The 21,587-nt window shown below is 45.2% G+C and overlaps 1 protein-coding gene across 1 annotated transcript in view; it reads left to right on the top strand.

The window, feature by feature from the left end:
- Positions 1-21,301, top strand: part of LOC114455270 (insulin-like growth factor-binding protein 2-B) — a 45,134-nt gene extending 23,833 nt beyond the window's left edge. The window contains exons 2-4 of the mRNA XM_028436398.1: positions 4,463-4,611; positions 8,706-8,846; positions 21,143-21,301. Coding sequence (XP_028292199.1) covers positions 4,463-4,611; positions 8,706-8,846; positions 21,143-21,301 — 449 coding nt within the window. The remainder of the gene's footprint in view (positions 1-4,462; positions 4,612-8,705; positions 8,847-21,142) is intronic.
- Positions 21,302-21,587: the final 286 nt, after the last annotated feature.

Raw genomic sequence — 21,587 nt, 5'->3', positions numbered from 1 at the left:
GCAGCAAAGTATCGCGGGATTAGATTTCACGGGAGTTACGACTCGGCTCCTGCTCAAAGTAACATTCAATGGAAACACGTTCAAAGTACAATTACACTTTGTAGACATGAGAAATATTTATTTTATTTTGCAAAGTTTTGTAATGGAAACCCATCTATAGTGATTCAGCTCAACTCGGCCAGGCTGTCGCCATGGTAATTAGTGCCTTTGCAATGCCTAAGTGTCCAACACATTAGCTCTATCAGGTATGAAGGAGATGGTACGCCTGTGGGTCTCAGAGGAACTTTAGGCTTAGGATTCCTGTTGAAGGGACTGTTATTAGAAAAACGTTTGCTGTCTGCTGTGGTCTGCACAGAATGGCAGCTTGTGATTAACTGGAGATGAATGTGAATTTGAGTAATTTAGAGATCAGAAACTCTCTGTGGCAGTTTCAAGTGTGTATGTACAACATCTGTCCATTAGCAACTTACCTAAATATGTGCAAATAGTGCTTTCATCAAACAACTCTCTTAATAGAACAATTTCTCCCAACCCATGGAATGTTCTAGTCAAAATTAAAACCAGAGGTGTTGAAAGAACTGTGGAAGATTTTTTGGAAATGAACATAGAGGAACAGTTTTACTTCCATACTGCGGTTCAAAGCTTTTGCCTACATGAGTTTAAAATATTTTCTGTAGTATTGTTTACTGAGTCTTCTCTCTCTCTGACAGCGTCTCCTCTATCTGCGTGCTCTGACATGTGTGTGAGTGAATAATTACCATACTTTGTTGAGTTTCTGCCAAGTTTCAATTGTGCTTGGAGTTAAGAGTGTTTAGTCTTTTTTTCTCAGAAACAAATTTTGTTAACATGCTGCTTGTGTAGAGTTATTTATGATGACATGATTTGTGGCTCATATCTAATTATCTCTGATCCAAATAGGTGGCAAAGAAAATGATCTATTATATATTCAGGCTGGTTTGCACACATAAATCTATTTAAAGCTTTAACCTGAAATAAAAAATAAATAAACAAGAAAAAAAAAGCATCCGTTTGGTGGAACTCATAATGAGGGCAGATACTTTATTGAATGTTCTCATATTTTGTAAGAATATTCCCATTCATAGTGCACATTGGAGTAGGATGGAGCAGCTCGCTGTCCTTCGGGCTGTGCTGGCGTCGGGGGTGTCCCGTGTCGGCACATGGGTGATTGGGGGTGGCCTCCGTGGGAGGGGGGGGGCCCTGCTGGCGGAATTGGTGTGGGGTTGCAGTGCCTGGCTGTGGGGGCTTGGGTTTGCCTGCCTATCGGTCCGTGGCTGGCGGGGTGGCCCTGCTTGGGCGGTTGGTGGCGTCCTCTCTCGTCGGGGGGGCCGGGGCCGCCCCCCTGTGGAGGGTGCTATGTTGTGGTGTCGTGCGGGCCTGTGCTGGCCCTGGTGTATGCCCTGGCCTCTCTCCTGCTCGGCTGCCGCCTGCTTTGGCGGGGCGGGCGGCAGGGGTCGACTCCTGGACTGCTGGGGGATGTGGCTTGTGCCTGGCTTCGCCTGGGGGGGGGGGGGGCACGGGGGGTCTCCAGTTGTGCTGCTCGGTGCGTCCCTGGGGCCCACAGTGCCGCGTGCCCGTCTGCGCCATCTACCCTCTCCGGTGGCCTGCCATGCGGACGGGCCGGGCTCACACCAGACAGGCCTCCTACATGGACACTTCACGTCACTCACTCCCAGCAGGTCTGGCTCACCCACTTGTTGCACCACACTCACATACCCAACCCTTGGGGGGCCGGTTAGTGGGGCTGGGGCTGGGGGTGGAGGGGGCCGCCGCCTGTGCTACTAAGTAGTGGGGGAGGGGTGGCACCCCCACCTCTGGCTGCCCCCCCACCTCTGGATGGGGAGCACCGCTCCCCTCCATCCACCTTTTTTTAATAGCACTTCATACATTCACTAAACGCACACATTCATTCAGGGGATAGGGAAGTGCCTCTCCATTGGGAAATGGAAAGGCATCATAACAGGGTGGTGGGTAACCTCACAGATTTGGGCCTGTCTGGTGGGGGCCCGGCCCCTCAGTTGATGGATGGGCCACCGTGTAGAGATCGGGAGGGTGCGGTCGGGCGTGGCGGGGCGGTGGGTCTCTGGGGGGCGTGGAGGGGCGAGCTGGGCTCTGCGGGCTCTCTATTCTTCCCCACCCTTTATATTTCTTACCTTGAGTCTCTCCTCCCTGCTCCCTTTCCCCTCTCCCCCACCCCCTCCACCTAGGTGTAACACTGCTCTCCCTTTTATATCCTCCCTATAATAAAAGATTTCTTACCCTTCCTTAGGGAGGGCTGGTGATGGTCACAATTGAGCAATAAAATAAATCAATTTATTTTATTGCAATAACAAAACATGCATTGCTGTCTCATAATGATTGCACTTCTTGTAGTGTTGACCTTTGACAGCATGTGCAGACAAGGAGAAAAAAAAAAAAAAAAAAGGTGCCAGAGATTGGGGACCCCCACTGTACCTCAAGAACAGTCAAGTGGAGACAGGGCCATCTATAAGGGGAAATAAAGGGAACAGCTTTTTAGGGCCCATAAAATCTGCAAAATGATGGTCCATTGTTCTATGAATCTGTGATAACCACATTTATTTATTTATCTGAATAATATACACTGTTTTCCAGGCAGTTTAATAATTTTTGTGCCATAGTATATTGTCATCTTGAAGATGTAAATCCTTGTTTTAATCAGAAATGAAATGGGTTAAAAGTGATGGAAAAGGTGGTGAAATGGGATTTTAAAAACCGCAGACATTGGTTAAAAGATGTAAATTAAAGTGTCCAAAAACCGACAGAAAAAGTGGTGAATACGGTTTGAAGTAGAGCTGCAAATAACGATTATTTTTGTCGTCGACTAATCTGTCAATAATTTTTTTCGATTAATCGACTAGTCACGATCATTGTTTTTGTTTTGAAGTACATATTTTTAAATCGCTATTTTAACCCACGGGCTTAAATCCTCCTGTTGTACTCTGACAGCAAGTTTTACAGAAAGGAAATAAAACAATGACAGGACAAAATAATGCATTTATAATAGTTGTGTTTTCAACATGAGAAATTGGGATCACAATAAAAAATAAATAAATGAAATAATGCAAAGAGGGAAACACTTTGTACTGTATCATCCTCAACCATGGATATTGGGCTCATATCAATGACTATCATATTCAGGATGTTCTGTTTTTTTTCTTTAGCCATTGGGGAGTACATGAACCTCTCCTCATGAAAAACTCATCCTAACGCCTTTGCTTAGGAGCACTATTAAAAAAATGATGCACTGTGTATTAGGTCACAATTTAAAGATTGCATACATTTATCACAATAAAATACTTATTACAAATTATCAGATTACCTACAAACTAAGAAAAATCTAATCATTTATCAGTATTACATAAATTTACACAATTGATTATTTATCAAATCTACATGTGATTAAAATGAAAGATTCTTTAGATATCAACGTGACTTATGATCTCACCTTTCCACTGGACATGAAGAACGTGGAACACCAGCTGCGGGGTTCTTGTGTTTACCATGGAAAGCCAGTTGTACCTCACATAGTTTACATATAACTTATATTCACTGCTTTATCTTCGCTGAAATGTTCCCACACTTTAGAAACTTTAGGGCGAAGCTTTCGGGCTTCTTCAACACTTTGGTCCGCCATTCTTTCTCGCTTGTATTTTCCAATTTCCAGCACTGAAATGGTCAGGCAGGAGTGGTACCGCCCCCCCACAGACATGTAAGGACCTGCACCAGGAAGTGGCCACACCTGTTTTTATAATTTCTTAATGTTTACAAGATTAAACGACGCGTCAAATCTGCTGCAACGAATTTTTGTAGTTGACGTTATCGATTATGTCGACTAATCGTTGTAGTCTCAATTCAAAGTGTTAATATTAAAACAATTAGTGGAAACAATTAGTTTAAAGTGGCAAATAATGGGCATAACAAATCATGAATGTGGTTTAAAAAAGAGATTAAAAGTGACAATAATAGGTCAACATATGCGATATTAGGTGGAAAAAGTGGTGGAAAGGGTTTATAAGTGCCAAAAATGTCTTCAAAGTGAAAACAATTAGCAGGAAAGGCATTGAAATTTAATGGAGAAGCAGCAAATATCGAAATTATTCAGATTCAGAATACTTTATGCATTCCCGAGGGGAAATTCGGTTCAGTTACTCTAATCTGTTCAAGAAACATGAAAAGACAATCACATATAACATGGGGGTACAGGTTGTAATGATGATTGTAAAAATATGCAAAAATTGACTCAAATAAAAAAAAAAAAGTTTTTTGCAGGCATATGGCGACCCTCTCGCGACCCCAAATATGGTTCCAATCCCAAGGTTGAAAACACAGAAATAGAGGACAAATTTAAATCATGTTGTCAAGAATAGGACCATGGGAAAAATCTGACTAGAACATAAAGTCCATGTGTCCTACATTGTTCCAGAGGTTCAAGGAACTGAAAATCCACTCAACAAGAGACCCGTTGTGGACACTTGGATTTGGCAAGAGACGGCCAGAAAACAACACCAGAACGACTGCAAGACGAAGCTGAAGACCAACCAGGAGGAGCCTCGGATCCAGAGGATCCCTCAGGTCAGAACCATCATCTATGAATCGTACTTGTCTGATATTGTCGTCCCGTATTGCATCACCCGAAATCTATACAATGTAAACTCTCATGAACCATTTCAAAAGGAGGTCTGGTTACATCTAATCCTATTTCTAATTTGGACCGTGTTGTTGAGATGACCATTAAGAAGAAAATATATGTGACTGATTCTCAGTATGATTCAATAACAGCTTTGTCCGACTTTCTCTCTCTCTGGAACATCCATCATGTATTCATGGGGGTAATGTTGCTGTATCATGTCTGGTACATTGGTGCCCTCCACTGGGCACTCCCACTCAGACAAATCCCTGTATACAGACTGTTACCATCTATCACCCTATGGGCCTACCTGTCCAGTCCAGGTTTTCACCCTTTATAAGACTACAATGACCTACAGAGGGTGCAAGGCATACAGGGCGAGCACAAGTAAAGGTACTTAATACTAGAATGAAACAAAATATGTTAAAGAGAAGCTACAAGCATAAAGGTTGGAGCATGGTTTGTGTGCACAGAATAGACTTTGGAAATTAAAGTCGCAAACCCTCTCCCTGACCTACATGATGGTTAGCACAGGCTAATACCAGGGAATAATGCTTTGTCAGATCCTAAGCATCTTGAGGAATCAATCTACACAAATCTGATCCTTGAGGCATGGATTCCAGTAGATCTCCAAAAGGTTGCTGTGATATCTGACCCTAAGCGTTTGGTCAAACTTTCAAATTATGGTAAGAATGAAGTAAAAACACTTCTATGCATCCAACTAATGGACACCACATTCCACAATGCAATGCGCAAAACTTTTCTGACAATGTCAATAAACATGGTGTTTATAGTGAGATCAGAACAAAACTTTCAAGCGGCAATTCCAACCTTTTAAAATTTTTTCAGTCTCGCAAATCATCTTTGATGTATTGATCTATGAGGCCTACATTATATCTTTATCCGATAAAAAAATAGTCACTTCCAGCAGCTTTAAACATCCCATTTTCTGATTTACAAACACTAAACTATGCGAGAGAGGAGAGATCATTAAGAGTTTATTTGCAATTATTCAAAGAATGTTGTATCTTGAGACACAATACTGATATACTGTTTTCAAATTGATTTTCTAATATTTAAAGTTACGTGGTCTTGGTAAGCAGTAATGTTTAGAAAGTTTGTGCCCTACCTTCACATTCAGATTAAATCTACATTCATGATATTCTACTTTATATATTCAAAAGTTATGTAATGACACCTCTCTTCCAAAAAGTCTCCTTTAATTGTTTTTTTTCTCAATAATATACGATTACGACCAAGGCTTTAAATGTTTTCTTTTTTACTAACTTCTTATATGTATAATAAAAAGTGAATCTGTTATGATCTTGTCTTGGGATAATCATGTTGTCATTTTAATGGAATCTATGGATGGAACCCTGCCCAATAGGATCTTTAATAAACAACCTTGACGTGGAACAGTTACAAAATAAGCTCTGCTAAACTGTAAATAATTCCTGGAAATTCTTCAGTGGAATTCCATACTGCCAGAAAAATTCCGTTTCATGCAAATGAGCTTGTGCCCCAGGGGTCGCGCATATAGAGGCTTATATACATCCTAATAAAGCAAACAATGACAGGCTTTGGCTCATTTTCCACCTCACTTAACGGTGGCTTGCTGCAGAATAAAACACAAATCAAGCAAACAAGTAAACAGAAAGTGGGACGTGTGATACAATTGTTAGAATCATTGGAAACAACAAAAGAGGGAATGTGGTAAAAGGAGCAGTGCAGCTGTTCAGGGGGAGGGATTTAAAGACGGCTGTAGCATGAATGCATTTGGCCGTGGGTGGTCATAGAATAATAGAGAAAATACCTGCTTTGTTATTATAGCAGACATTCTATATTGTGTACAGTACATAGTCTACATTTTAGGTTGATTTCATGCAGGACCTAGTTGCCCGAATAATAATAATCTTCCTCAACAAGAACTGTTGATTAATTTGTCACATGACTGCTCCAGGGTTTGAGTTTGTTATATTTTGTTTCATACAAATCTACCTGGGCTGCAGATTTTTGTTTTTTAGACTGCTTCCAACTTGTAGTGTTATTTCTGCAGGTTTCAGTTTTACAGTTACAGTTGGGAACCCTTGTAATTGAATACCCTAGTTTCAATACAGACCTATTTTTTCAGACCTGTTTGCTTCTTTTCAGGGTTGCAGGGGTCTGCTGGTGTCTATCTCCAGCTTTCTTCGGGCGCTAGGCGGGGCTACACCCTGGACAGAGTGGAGTGCATCGTATTTCACATATAAATATTGTACTTATCCATGGTTGAGTCACAATAACTCCACAAAAGCGGAAGATTAACCGGGCAGGACCGAGTCGATTTCCTTCTGCAACACTCGAAGGACACATCAAACTGTTTATATGGCTTTGTGGTTCTCTTTATAGAGACTACAACTCGTTATATCGCGATTACGCATTAATTAGGGAGATCTCCTGTTCAACTGAGCCGCAACAGTTACTTCTCACAGACAATCACATTGGCCACGTTTACATGAGAGCTTTAATTCCCCTTTAATTCAGAATAAAAGTTAAATCCTCTTTAAACTGACCTTGTAAACACTGAAAAATGTTAATTCTAAATTAAAGTTGAATCCGAATTATTCGGTTGGTTTATTCAAATTTTAATCCCAAATTAAATATTTCCTCGGAAACATTTAATTCCGCTTTAAGTTAATTTTGTTTGTTTTGGACGAACATTGGCAAACGAAACAGGCTTCGTCGGTGGACGTGAAGCCTTGCTTCATATCCACAGAGCTACATTAATGATGTGTGGATGATTATAAAATTCTCTTTCCACTCAACGTCCTGTAGCTGGAGGTAGAACAGCTGTTGCACTAACCGCTGGCTTTGATTTGCCAAAGTATGGTCTTCTAGCTCCCTTCTCCTACTCAGTGGACAAAAGTGTAACCATATGTTATTGTCAAGCTGCTGCTTCAAAACTACAATCAAAATAAAAGTGAAAACAGTTCTTAATATGTGATCTTATATGTTGTAGCTGAAAAGAAAAGGTTTGTTGTGTTTTTTCCCAATAGACGTGTCACGTCACGTTTGGCCTCTGTCCAATTAGAACCATCCCTGACCCCCAGACCTAAAGCAGAAGTTGAATAAAGTCGAATAAACCTGTTTTCCATGTTAACCTCAATTTGGAATTATTATTTCCACGTAAACATATGAAGCAGTACAAATGAATTCACAATAATTTAATTCAGAATATATAATTCCGAATTAAAAAATATAATTTAACCATGGCCAGCGTATCTTGCATAAGACACATACATGCTGTTACATAACACAGCCCATAAACCATTGGCCTTTATGCATCCATATCCTGCATGTGAGTAGGCTGCGCTGGATATGGATATTGAATGTGTCTTGTATTTCATAAAAGAGATTCAGGAGAGAGGGTCACTTTTCATTCATACGTTCAGATGTCTGATAAGGTCCGTGGCAGACCAGACCCGTACCTCCTCCTCCTGCCACGCTCTCTTATCCCCAGCCAACTACTCATTAGATTGGACCTCTTTGATCCTTGAGGCACACTGATACACTGTGTGAGTAATACAATGCACAGTTGGCTACAGTGTAACTTTGTATTCCACCGAGGAATACTGAATAAATGCGTGAACGTGTTCGCACAGGTTCACGTGTGTGGCCGTGGCCACTAGACGACTTAAGCAGTCTAGCCACTCGTGCTCCACTCAGCAGACTCACATTAATAATATTGGCTGAAGTCACTAAATTGCCTAACGACACCTCGTAAAAACTATAGCTATAACTGTGTATATGTGTGACAGTTTTACAAGACATGAAGAAATGTTTGGTTTTGCCATATTTCTTCTTAGGCAGAACACATTCCTTTGCCTTCAGAATCTGAAAAACTAAGATCTCCTTAGCTCTTGAACCAGCAGCTTTCCTCTCATAAATAAACAGTGACAATATTCACTTAAAATATCTTTGTGTATGTTTGTACATTGTGTTTTTATGTAATTCAGTCAGTTGCAGGTTTTGTATGAATGTGCCGTTCTCTTCATTGTAGAGCGCCTGCGAGCAAGAACTGGAAAAGGTCTTAGAAGATATCTCCAAAATGACTTCAGAGGATAACAGAGGGCCGCTGGAGAATCTGTACGAGCTCAAATTTCCAAACTGTGACAGACAAGGACTGTACAACCTAAAGCAGGTGAGAAACAGGCAATCTGTGGACTAGCACTGTCTTACACACTAACATGAGGTAAAAGAACGCTGCTCTTTGAACACATAAGAACCATAAATCATTGACAGAATGACATTTTACTCAAAGTATTTGTTATGTCTGAACATGCAATTATAAGAGTCCTATACTCTAAAAACTAATGCACCTACAAAGGTAGCATACAAATAAGGGAGAATATATATTGCATTAAAAGAAAGGTTTGAAACCATCCGTCACTGAATATCCAGTATTGTGCTTTGTATGATGGAATGTTTTTAAAGTCTCCATTCACCATTTTTGACATCAAATGTTTTGTGATTACAAATAGCCTTGTAAATATCTGGTTGGAAAAATGTGTGGTTTGCGAGTAACAGTTAATTCAACATATTAACTTCCAGCAACCCTAGCGACCCTGAAAAACCGAAACAAGCAGGTCTAAAAATGGATGGATGGAACTTCCAGCAGCATCTGGTTTTTGGCTTTTAGAAATCTGTGCAGCATGCTGATGATGTCAGAGGGGGAGGGGCTCTTGAACATTGTAGATTAATGATAACTTCGAAAACTTTAAAATATTCTGGCCCCTAATGGTGAAATAACTGATACATCCTTGTGTGCATTTATTTTTGTTTAATCATTACGGTCTGGAATTATTTAAATTAGATTAATTTAAATTAAGTTGATCAAAACTTAATCACTAAACCTGATCTGATTCAGTAAACCATTGATCCCTGAGGGGAAATTGGGTGACATTAATGCTGTTCTCATACATCTTTGTATGACATGAATAATTAAAAATGAGCAGTCAGAATAATCCATCAGTACATCTTATATTTACCTTTTAATTATATCTTACTCATTATTTTAAATATCGTTTTTTTTATTTTTTTTTTATTTTTTTGACATACATTTTTGTTTAATTATGTTTTTTTTTTGTTTGTTAACATTTCCCCACGAGAGTTAAAAACTAATATTTTATGAAAAAAAAATGGAATTTAAAAAAAAAATTGTTGTAGAAAACACAATTTTGGAAAAAAAAAAAAAAACGCATATGCTTTTAAATGTATGAAATATTTTTTTAAAATGTAGATCGAATCACAATCACAATATGTCAGAAAAAATGCAATTAGGTTTTTGTCAAAATCGTAGAGCCCTAGTTGAAACCCTGCTATTTAGAAATAATTAGAAATGTATGTTTTGAGTGAATTCCAATTTATTTTGGTTTTTATTTTATTTCTCTGTTTAGTTTTTGATCATCAGTGTTGTGTTGTATTTTGATCCGTTTTTGTATATATTGTCTTGTCTTGTGGTTTTTCCTTTTTGTCTTTTTTTTCAATTAACAATTAAAAACATCACAAAAACCATCACATATTTACATGTGTACTATTGAAACATTTAACAAACATTGTATGGTCGTTTTACATAAAAATATCAAATCGTTCAACCATATCTCTATCAATGAGGTTATCAGTGTAGGAGGACCATATACAGTGTATTTATTCTGCCGGCCTATATAGACCCAAAACTTTTTTTTTGGCACTCCAACCAGCACAGAACCTTTCTCATTTTAAGAGTTCCCGGTATACCCATAATACTGATGCACAGACTACAATACAAGACAGGAGATTGCTGTGCTTTTGTTTACGTTAATTTTGACTTCTAAAAACAAAAACCACCTTCAACACTTTTGGATTCTAATCACTGAAAAACTGTCCTCCATTTTGGACTGCAGGATTCCTTTATCTCCAAATCTTTGTTTGATTGGAGACCTGACAATGCTTCAACTTCCAGCAAACCAATCACAATCAATCCTTGCGGCACTAGCCATAGCAAAAAAAACAATATTACTAAATTGGAAAGACAAAAAATCCTTAAACATAAACCAATGGCAAAATCTCCTCACAGAATTTATTTCCATGGAAAAGATGTCTGCTCTCAGAAAACAAAAAAAAACAATGTGCTTTGAGGAGCGTTGGACTCCTTTTTTAATTGCATTAAATCTAAATTTTTAAAAGCCTGATGATCTAGCCTGCAAGCGACTGCCAGCACCACTCTTTACTAATGCACTAGCCCAACTGTAGGCCTGGGCCGCCTTGGGCCTCTGGGGTGGTCTTGGTCGGGATGGCTGGGGTGGGTTGCCGGGGTGTCTTGTTGCCTCGGCACGGGTGTGCATTCCTTCTGGGTGTTCACGAGGTCCCGGGGCTGTTTGATTTGGCGCTGTTGCCCCTTGCATACGCATCTGGTTGGTCTCTGGGGCTGGGGCCCTGCGTGCTCCCCTGCCGCTCCTTCCTCCTGCTCCCTGTCCCCCTGTCTCGTCCTCCCCCCCTCCTCCTCCTTTGCTCTTGCGCCCGCCATCCTGTTGTGTTGGGTGTGGGGGGCTCCCGTTGGTCTGGGGCACTGGTGGGGGGGCTGTGGCTCCCGCCTGGGGGGCGGGCGGTGCCGTGCCGGGTGGGTTGGCTGGGGGGTGGTCTCGTTGGGGGGCCTGGGGTGGTGGGGTCCTTGGCTCCGGTCCGGGGGGATCCGGGGTGGGGGTAGCTTTGGGGGTGGCTGCTGCCCGGGGTCGGCGATTGCCTCCTGGGTCGCTGGGTGGCGGGGTGTGGCTGTGGGTTGCTCCGTCGGCCCTTGCGGGTCCTCGGCTTGGCTCCCTAGGGCGCGCCCTTGCCAGAGATGTCGCTTGCGCGACGAGCCAGGCGGGGCCCCCTCCGGGGCTTTTGTTTGGCCGCAATGGTTGGGGTGTGGCCGTTACGGCTAGGGGTGTGGGGTGGGGGGTGCTATGGGGCCTCCCCGGGGGTCGTGTTGGGTGGGTGTGCGGGGGCGCGGCGCGTGGCTCTTGGCCTGGTGGATCCGCGTCGGGATTGGCTGGTCTGCTGGCTGGGTGCACCGGGCACCGTGGGCGCCATTCCGGGGCGGGGGCGTCCCGGGGGTGGATCCGTGGTCTGGGTGTCCGGGGGCGTGCTCTCCTGTCATCTGCCCGGGGACCGGCCGCGGCGCGTGGCGGCGCTGCGCAGCCTTGGGCGGGGCGGGGCTGGTGGCCTGGGGCCCGCTGTCGTCCGGGGTGTGCTGGCGTCGGGGGGGTGTCTCGTGCCGGTGCGTGGGTCGTCGGGGATCGCCTCCGTGGGGGGGGGGGGGGGGCTCTACTGGCGCCGTTGGTGTGGGATGGCGGTACCGGGCTGGGGGTGCTTCGGTACTCGGGCTTGCCGGTCCGTGGCTGGCGGGGTGGCCCTGCTTGGCGGTAGATGGTGTCCTCTTTCGTCGGGGGGGCCGGGGCCGCCTCCCGGTGGAGAGTGTTATATCGTGGCGCCGGGTGGGCCTGTGCTGGCCCTGGTGCGGGCACGGGCCTCCCCCCTGCTCGGCCGCCCTCCTTGGCGGCGGGGGGGCGTCGCTCTGGGCCGGCGTGCGGCGGGGGTCGCCCCCTGGAGCACCGGGGGATGGGGTTGGTGCCTGGCTGCGCCCGGGGGTGGGGGGTGCCGCCGTGCTCCGCGGGGCCGTCGCGGTCTGGGGGGGTGCCGTGGGGGGGGTCTCCGGCTTTGCTGCTCCGGGGCCCGCAGTGCCGCTTGCCCGTCTGCACCATCTACCCTCTCGCGTGGCCCGCCATGCGGACGGGCCCGGCTCGCACCAGACAGGCCTCCTACATGTACACTTCACCTCACTCCCAGCTGGTCTGGCTCACTCACATAATGCACCACACACCCATACCCAACCCTTGGGGGGCTGGATGGTGGGACTGGGGGTGGAGGGGGCCGCCACCTGTGTCACTATGTAGTGGCGTGGGGGCGGCACTCCCACCTCTAGTTACCATACTAATCCCTCCAATTTTAATCGCACTTCAACATGCCACCCCCCGGAGGGTGTACTCACCTACACCCTCCGGCCTATTACACCACATACACATATATCCACAGAGGCAGGATGGGGAGCACCGCTCCCCTCCTTCCCCCTTCTTTTAATTACACCCCATACATTCACTAAACACACATTCACACAGGGGATAGGGACAGGGTGGTGGGTTGGTTCACATATTTGGGCTTCTCCGGTGGGGGCCTGGCTCCTCTGTTGGTGGCTGGGCCACTGCTTAGAGTAAAAATACATCAGGATGGTGCGGTCGGGCGTGGCGGTGGGTCTCGGGGGGGCTTTGCTGGGGTCTCTCCTTGCGGGGTCTTTCCGGGCGGTGTCGGCCTGGTGGGGCGCGGGGGTGCTTCCTCCCCTTGGGTGTGGCTGGGTGCTTGTTTCGTCTCCTGGTGGCCTTGGGGGCGGGCCCCGCGGTGTGCGGGCCCGGGGCGGCCTGCCTCGCCGGTTTGGGGGGTGGGTGTGCTGGGGGTGTGCTGGTGTCCTCGCCGGGGTTGGGGCGGGGTTGCTTGGCGCCTCGGGGTGATGCTGTTTACTGGGGGGCGGCGCTAGCTGTTCCGGTGGTGGAGGTTGCTGTCGGCCGCCTGGTGGGTCTATCCTGCCGTTTGCGGACTGGTGGGTGGGTCCGGGGCATCTTTGGCTGGGGGCTGCTGTCCCGCACTTGATGTGTGCCATTGGGGTGCCTCCGTCCCCGCGGTGGGGATCGCCGGTTGCTCGCGGGCCGGCGGGGGGCGCTGCTCCGTGGCTGGCGCTGTCCGGGGGGCGGCGGGCCCTGGGCTGCTGGCCGTGGGCTGTCCGGGGCTGTGCGGTCCTGCTGGGCCGTGGCCGGGTCCCGGGCGGGGGTGGGGGATGCGTCCCGGGGGGCTTGGCCCGGGGGCTTGCCCTTGGGGGGTCCTGGTCCCGGGGGGTGCTCCTGGGGCCCGGGGTGCTTGGCCTGCTGGCCGGGCCGGTCCTGGCGGGGGTCTTTCGGGGCGGGTGGCGCGTGCCGCGCCCTTGCGTACCTACTGGTACGGCCCCTGCTTGGGCAGTGCCCCGTGAGGTAGGGTGTCGGGGGCCGGAATAGGGGGCCACATCCCGGCGGGGCGGTCTGGCTTGGCCCTTGGAGGGGGCCCTGGCTTTAAAAAAAAAAAAAAAACTGAAGCTCGTGGCGCGGGCGGCATCAGTGAAGGGTGATCTGGGGCGCCGTGGGGGGCTAGGTTGGGGTGCCTGGGGGCCGGCGGGGAGACTCCAAGCGGCCCCCTGGTGCCTTATGCGGCTTGGGGTGTGGTCGTCCTCCCTGGGCGGGCTGCTCCTGGTGCTGCATCCGTTCCGGGTCCTTCTGGCCTGGGGTCGGGCCCCTGCTGGCTCTGGGCTCGCCGGCGGGTGCCCACTGGCTGCCTGTTCGGCGCGGTTCTGGTCGTCTGCTGGGCGTGGGCTTCGGCTCCTCCGCTGGGGCCTCGGGCAGGGAGTTCTCTGGGGCCTCCCCTCGGGGGGTTGGGCGCGGGGGTGGGGTGGGGGGGTGGGGGGGTCGATGGGGTGGGGGGTCTGGGGGTTGGGGGTGGTATCGGTGGCGTGGTGCGCTGGGTCCTTGGCTCCTTGGGGCTTTCTCGGGTGTGTATGGGGGGGCGATGGCTGCCTCTCGGCTTGGGATCTTGGGGGCGTTCGGGGGACTGCTTGGCCGTGGGGTGGTCGCCGGGGGCCCTTAGGCTGCCTGCTCTTGCTGCTGGCCTGACTGCTTCTTCGGGCCCGGGGGCGGCTCTTGGGTTTTGCAGTGGCGGTACTTGGAAATACATTTGTCATGGATGCACTGGCCTTGGGCTGTGGGATAACACTCATACTGGGCTCAACCTTAGACACGTTGTTCCCAAATACCTGTTTTATGGAATTTCCACTCACCTCTTCCTCTGTTCACAGCCACCACCATTATTCCTAAACCACACACTGGTCACCAAACTGGCTTGACAACACAACAATAAACACAATATACACAACCACAATTTCACATCGCATCACTTAAAACTATTCCCCACCCATTCCATATCCTATCTTGTATCCCTCTTCCCTGTTAACTTCCCCCCCCCCCTCCAACCCCTCACCTTGGTGTAACACTGCCCTCTCTTTTTTACATCCTCCCTTTAATAAAGTATTTCTTACCCTTCCCTAGGGAGGGCTGGTGACGGTCACAATTATGCAATGAAATAAATAAATTTATTTAATTGCAATAATAAAATATGCATTGCTGTCAAAAGATTGCACTTCTTGTAGTGTTAACCTTCGACAGCATGTGCAGACAAGGTGAAAAAAAAAAATAAATAAATAAATAAATAAATAAATAAATAAAAATAAAAACAAAAACCATGTTGTGTGCAAATTGTGCAAGAATGAGTTTGCCGATCACCGGAGCTTTTGTAGCCTCTGCAACCACCTCAATGTTAAACATGCAGCAGCTAGTCTGGACAGCTAGCGCGGACACCCAGACAGTGCTAGCTGTTCCACACATGATCTACACGCGTGACTAATAAACAAAGTCACTGGATAAATATTATTATCTGAAAATGCAACAACTTCGGTGTTCAATAATTGTATTTCTCAGAAAAGTGTTTTTGTGTTTCTTACTGTTTTTGATGTGCTAACTTACGTGGACTTGATGTTTCATTTTATTTGTCTTTTCTATAATTTGGAGACTGACAAAAGTACACATCTATTTTTCTCTGATGGTCAAAACCAAAAGTCGCAGGCAACCCTTGGGACTAGTCTCACATAGAGCGGAATGTAAATGGCTAATTATTTTATAAAGCCACTTTGTTTATATCAATCTTTTAATCTGCCACAATAATGTAATTTAACTGAAAATGCCTCAAGTTGAGGGCGTTTCTCAGCAATTTTTAGGTGAGATTGAAAAAGAGATTGATTAATTACCAACTACCTACCATAACTAATTATTCGCTTAATTTTTTTAATCACTTGACAGCACTACCTACATTATCAGATAACAACTCAACAGAACAAACCGACTTTGGGAAGCGACGGAACCCAGCGTAACTGCGGGGTTACTGGCCACATAGCCTATCATCAGGCAGAAAATTCAAAGCTGTCTTTCGTATGCCCTATTTTTCACACTCCCAGCTTGATGGGGACTTGGCGCTAGGCTTGTCTCTCATCATTTGCCACTACTGAAGGACTGTCTGCTCTAAGGTTGTGGTTGAACAGGGTAATAAGGACAGGAAGGCCGCATCTCAGGTCAGTAAACTAATAAAGAGGGAACGGAGGTGGCTGGGTGGATGCTTTACATTAACCACTCGATGAGAGGAGTAATAATTAGTCATCAGTAACAACGAAAAAAGGACAAGATGGCTAGACAAATCCCTGAATGGGTCTGAAAATACACTAAATAAAGGCACAGATGTCTTGGTCATTTACCAAGTGTTGGCTTAAAGCATGCAAGATGTTAAGATAGACAATTGTGTGTAATTTTATTTAAATTGGGGAAGCACTTTTCAACACGCACATTTATATTTGGCATTGACAAAAAAAGACAATTTTTAATGCCACTGCAGGCCCCCCTCACACCTCTCGAGTCTGAATCCAGAGGTCTTCAAAGGCCGAGGTTTTGACATGTCAAGGATTAAGATATTAGCATGATGTTGACACAAGAGGGTGCTTGCAGTCAATAGCCACTGAAATAACATAAAGTTTTAGCCTGTAGAGGGCAGGGAAACTTAACAATAATTACTATGCTAACATAAAAAAACAAACAAACAATCACAATGATTCTAATGGTGGTTATTGCAAGTGGTGACTAAGGACCAATGACATTAAACACATAGGGGCGGATTCACTAAAGGTTTAGGGGTATTAAAATGTGTGCTAACATCACTTCAAGTGCTAACAAGGGGTACAAACCCCAGAGAATCAGGACTGTGCATGTTCAGCACGTCACAATGCGCCCACAATTTATTTAGTGCGTTTCCCTCTGACGAATATGTAATGTAGGCGTATATCATAAGGGGTGCAAAAAAATGGGAGAGGGAAATGCAAATAAATTAACGCAGTAGACACAATGCAATTCATCAAATCTGTTTCTGCGTCGAAAATAGTACGACTCACAGGCAGGTCCAAACACACACATTGACACAAAACACAGCGGAGATGAAAAAAGGCTTGAGTTCACCTTTCTAGTATGAAAAAAATTATTTAAATAAAACAATACTCAAATATAACAGCCACTGAAAGAAAATGCAGAGTAAAGTGTGTGTGTGAGGGAGAGAAAGAGCTCGAGTCTTGAGGCCTGCCCGTGTGGAGTCTGGTGTAGCTGCGGTGCAGAGAGGATGCTTCAATGGATGTCACTCCAGACGTGAGCTGTGTCTTCCTCTCCATGTTTTGACTCAAACTCTTGTGTCGCGTTGATGACTGGAGCTTTAGGCCAGAATCATCGCTGCGTAATTTTTGCAGCGATGGATCAAGGTTCACATCTCAGCGTGTTGTGACAAAGTACTACTCAGGGGGTCAGACCTGCTGGATAATGTTCAGTATCATCTTTAAATGGTGCTGACTGATTTCTCTGTTGCTGCATTAACTCAGATCAATGGCATCAACAGCTCAATAGGACTGATAAGAGCAAAGTTAAAGGAACTGACAAAGCAGCCACATTAAATTTGGGGAAAAAATAACATTTGTATAGCGCCTGTCTTACGTCGTCATCGTCATCGACGAGGCCAATTCTTGAAAGGCAGGACCTGCCACAGAGGCTGCAAGGAAAAGTCTGTGTTAAGGTAGCTGCTGGTGCAGCGTCGTGTTCTTTTGTCCCAAAGACTGTTACTACGGGTGTTCTCAAAGGAGGAGGCGGCTTGATGGATTGCGCGTCACCAGGTTTCACGGTTGGTGGCAAGAGCTGACCACTGGCGGTGGTCTAAGGGGGCAGGCACCAAGTGACTTCTTGAGAGAGCGCCATCTCACGTAACTAAATTAATAACACTCTGTTATCATGATGATGTGCAGGGCCCTGGGTACGTAGTGCTGAATTTTATTGGTAAATAAAAGAAACAGTGAAATAACTACAGTACCTTTAAACCTTTGATGATGGTGCCTTTAACTTAGTGGGAATATTACATGGTTTTATTCTACCAAGTAATAATTGACGATAACCCTTAAAGAAAAAACAGTATGTAATGTAATCAAACAACAGTTTTTAGTATTTAAAACAAAGATTAACGCATTCAGTGCCAGCCATTTTCAGAATTTTTACCCCACTCAGTGCTAGCCGTTTTAGAGCATTTTGACTGATTTTTAAAGACCCACAGAATATTTTGTCCTATGACAATCTGAAATCTGACACCAGATTCTATTCTGAAAGATTAAAGTCTCTACTTTCATCAGAAAAAATAATTTTGTTTGTAGCTTCTTTAGTTCTTCCGTAATCAGCGGTTGAATAAAGCAAGTTTTACACAAATCCAGTTTCAGAGCAAAAAGCTGAGAAAACAGGCTTTTTCTAAAAGAAAATCTTCAGTGACTTTGAAGTGACCCCCACCCACCCCCCGGCGATCACACAGACGTAACTTCCTCTTCTTCCCGACACGCAGAAATGACCCATTTAGCCCAGTTTGTTGATGGTTTTATGTCACGATCGCAACATTATGAATATTCCACTCAGGTCCACACATGTTCTGTGTTAGTGTGTGGTGCTATGAGCTGCTGGATACTTCACAATATCACTCCGTAGTGCCATAATCTCCCTCGTCCCTGCTTCTTCCTCCTTAGCTCGCATCAGTGGCTAATCTCACATCTAAAGGTGTGCTGCTCCCACCTTTAGGGCACCAGTTGGTCACTACATCACACAACAGCTTAGATATTGATGAGGGAGCTCTGCCAGGTTGTATTCTAGTAATCTCCTTGATAAAACAAAATTGACGAGTTTTCTCGTCAATGGCAATGAAAGAGTTAAACACAATAAAATACACAATATCCCATTTTAAATGGTCAGTCTTTGAGCTCAACGGTACCCTTTCGTTGCATCTGTTGATGCTTGGAATCGTTGTGACCATACAAATTTAAAAGTGGCCTCTTTACGTGCTCACAAAAAAAGGGAAAGTGCTTTTAGTACTCACAGCACCTAGACGTAGAAGGCTTTGGGTGCGTCCTTAGCAGATGAAAGTAATGAGTGGATCAGACCACGTCACCCCACAGGAGAAGAATCCACCTTCTGCTGTAGATAGTTATTCTGAGGTTCAAATTGCTGTGGAGCTGTTTGCACCAGCTGGTTCTACTGGTGTAGACTGCAGCCTGCCGTCAAGTTATGGTGCGTTCACACCAGACACGTCCCCCAGGTCATACGCGACCAGATTACACGCAAAGTGAATGGGATAGACGCGCGTAGAAAGTCTCTCTCTCTTGGTCTACTGCACATTAAAAATAATATATTAACTAATGTAACCCACCAAAGTTCTATTACTTAACATACAGCGTGACTAATAGAGAGCAATGCTAACATGCTAAGCACAATTAGCCTTAGCTTGCACCTTATGCTTCAACATTCCATCTCAGCACAGAAATGTACAAAGTACTCACTCATTCATGAAAGCAGTGCAGAGCATCCAACACTCCTGTCTAGTGATACATAAACAGCCGAGTACCAACGGGATGACGGGCCTGTAAACCTGCACACACCTAAGTTCCGCCTTTCGACATCTGATTGGACAGTAACTTAAACTTGACCAATACCTAAAATAAAATACATGATTAACAACCAAACAACTTAGGTTCTAGTGTATAGGGCCGTCTCAACCACATCCGCACGCACATGTTTGCCCTGCAATGTTAGTGAATTCCACAAGGCAGGTGAGGAAACAGCTTCACCAAACCCTTTATTTCAAATCTTGGTGAATCCGCTCCTTAATGTAGAAGATATTTCCAAACATGTCAACCACAGTGTCCATCTGTATTCCAACCAAAAATAACCCATATTTTCACACAAAAATGTTTAACTTAATACTTTGCTAAAAAGCCTACTTAATTTTACTTATAATTACAAGTTGTTTCACTCTGACGACAACTGATTTGACTTTCATAGAACACCAGGCAAAACTTATTTGGAAAAAAATAACAACAAATTAAATCCTCTTCAAACTAGGAACATAATTTAGCACTTTTTTTCAGCTTCTATAGTAATAATACGCCTGTACTTATTGTAAATAGCAAGAATCTGTACTCAAGACAGGTAAATCATAAAGTTAGTATGTATGCAGTTCACTTTATTTTGGTTTAGGATTATTTTACTTCTCTTGCACCAAAAAGAAACACACAGGTGACTTACACACTCTTTGCATAAGCACATAGCTTTCTCTTCGCTCCTGTCATCACTCCTGAGACACTCCGCGTCTCCTCTTTTTTGATTACAAAACTACACTCCTTCTCATGAGAGCTCTGCACCACACACACACACACACACACACACACACACACACACACACACACACACACACACACACACACACACACACACACACACACACACACACACACACACACACACACACACACTCAAAAAATGGTAGGAATTGTCATCATAAGTGAGGCAGCAAGCTGCAGAGCTGAGGTTACAAGGCAATAAAAGTTTTTGGCATTCTTCATGGGAAGATCTTTGTTAAGCTACGGAATAAGCTGTTCTTCCGACCGGGGATTCAATTCTACTCATCCATAGAAATCAGACGGAGAAGGACAAACAAGGTCACTTCTCAGTGTTTTCTTACAAGGATAGTAGAGCAGAAAAGAAGATTTGAATAGGTGCCACAGTATCCAAAAGCAAGGCTCTCAGCCACTCGGCCAATTTTCATTTCTGGTCACAAACAACAGCATTGTTTTGGGCTAGAGTCCTTGGTTCCCAGGGAAGACCACTGTACATCCTGATCACCCAGCTCTCTTTTGGAGTTGTCCCTCCTTGTCGCGCGGTAATTACTGTAACTGTCAGTTTTTTGTTCTTTCTCATCGAAAGAAGAAAATAGAAAGTCTTTTCTTCCCCCCGGCTCTTCATTCTTCTCGCCATCCCCTTTCTCCACCACCCCTCGTGCACGGCGTAAACTGTGTCCACTTCAATTACGACCTCATTTCTGAGTAGAAGAAGGGGCGGGGGCTCCGCGGGGGTGCTGGTGTACTGGCATGCCTGTTTCTGTGTTTGTAACATGTGGGCTATGCATGGGCTGTGGGTTGTGCACAGGGGGCATGACGCGAGGACGAGCTCTAATTGGGTGAGCATCGTCCCACACGGACCAAAGCCCACAGTCTCAACCAATCATCGTCTGGCATTGGAAACTCGAGACACACACACAAACACACACATCACAGGCCACTGTATGCCATGCTTCATTAACCCACCCCTGCTTCCCACTGTGCATCCTTCCCTGCCCCTCCTTTTTTTTTGCCAGTGTTTTGCAACTTGTCTCGTTTGTGTTTTTCTTCTCTCTTTCCAGTGCAATATGTCCACTCATGGCCAGCGAGGCGAGTGTTGGTGTGTTAACCCCTTAACGGGGGTCCAGATCCCGACAACACCTAAAGTCAGAGGGGATCCCAACTGTAACCAGTTTGAAGAAGTGCTTAGAGCGATCCCTACTGCAGCATCGTCTCAATAGAAAATCCACCCCAGCTGCATCGGTTTGTCAAGACTGTCGGATGTTGATTATCATACATACCATGAAGTTCTTTTTCTTTTCTTTTTTTTTTTTTTTTTTTAGTTGACAACAACAAAAAATCAAGTCATAATATTATTGTTTTTCAAGTAAAAAAAAAAATCAAAGCCACCATGTATCGGTTTATCTCTTTTCATCATGCTTGTTGTAAAATGATGGTTGAACCATTATAACACACATTAAAGGGGTACATTTTCACAAACGTATGAGTTTTAGTTAATGAAAAAAT

Source organism: Gouania willdenowi, chromosome 21 (assembly GCF_900634775.1).
Source record: "Gouania willdenowi chromosome 21, fGouWil2.1, whole genome shotgun sequence".
Taxonomy (NCBI): Eukaryota; Metazoa; Chordata; class Actinopteri; order Blenniiformes; family Gobiesocidae; genus Gouania; species Gouania willdenowi.
This window is presented reverse-complemented; position numbering and strand designations above follow the sequence as displayed.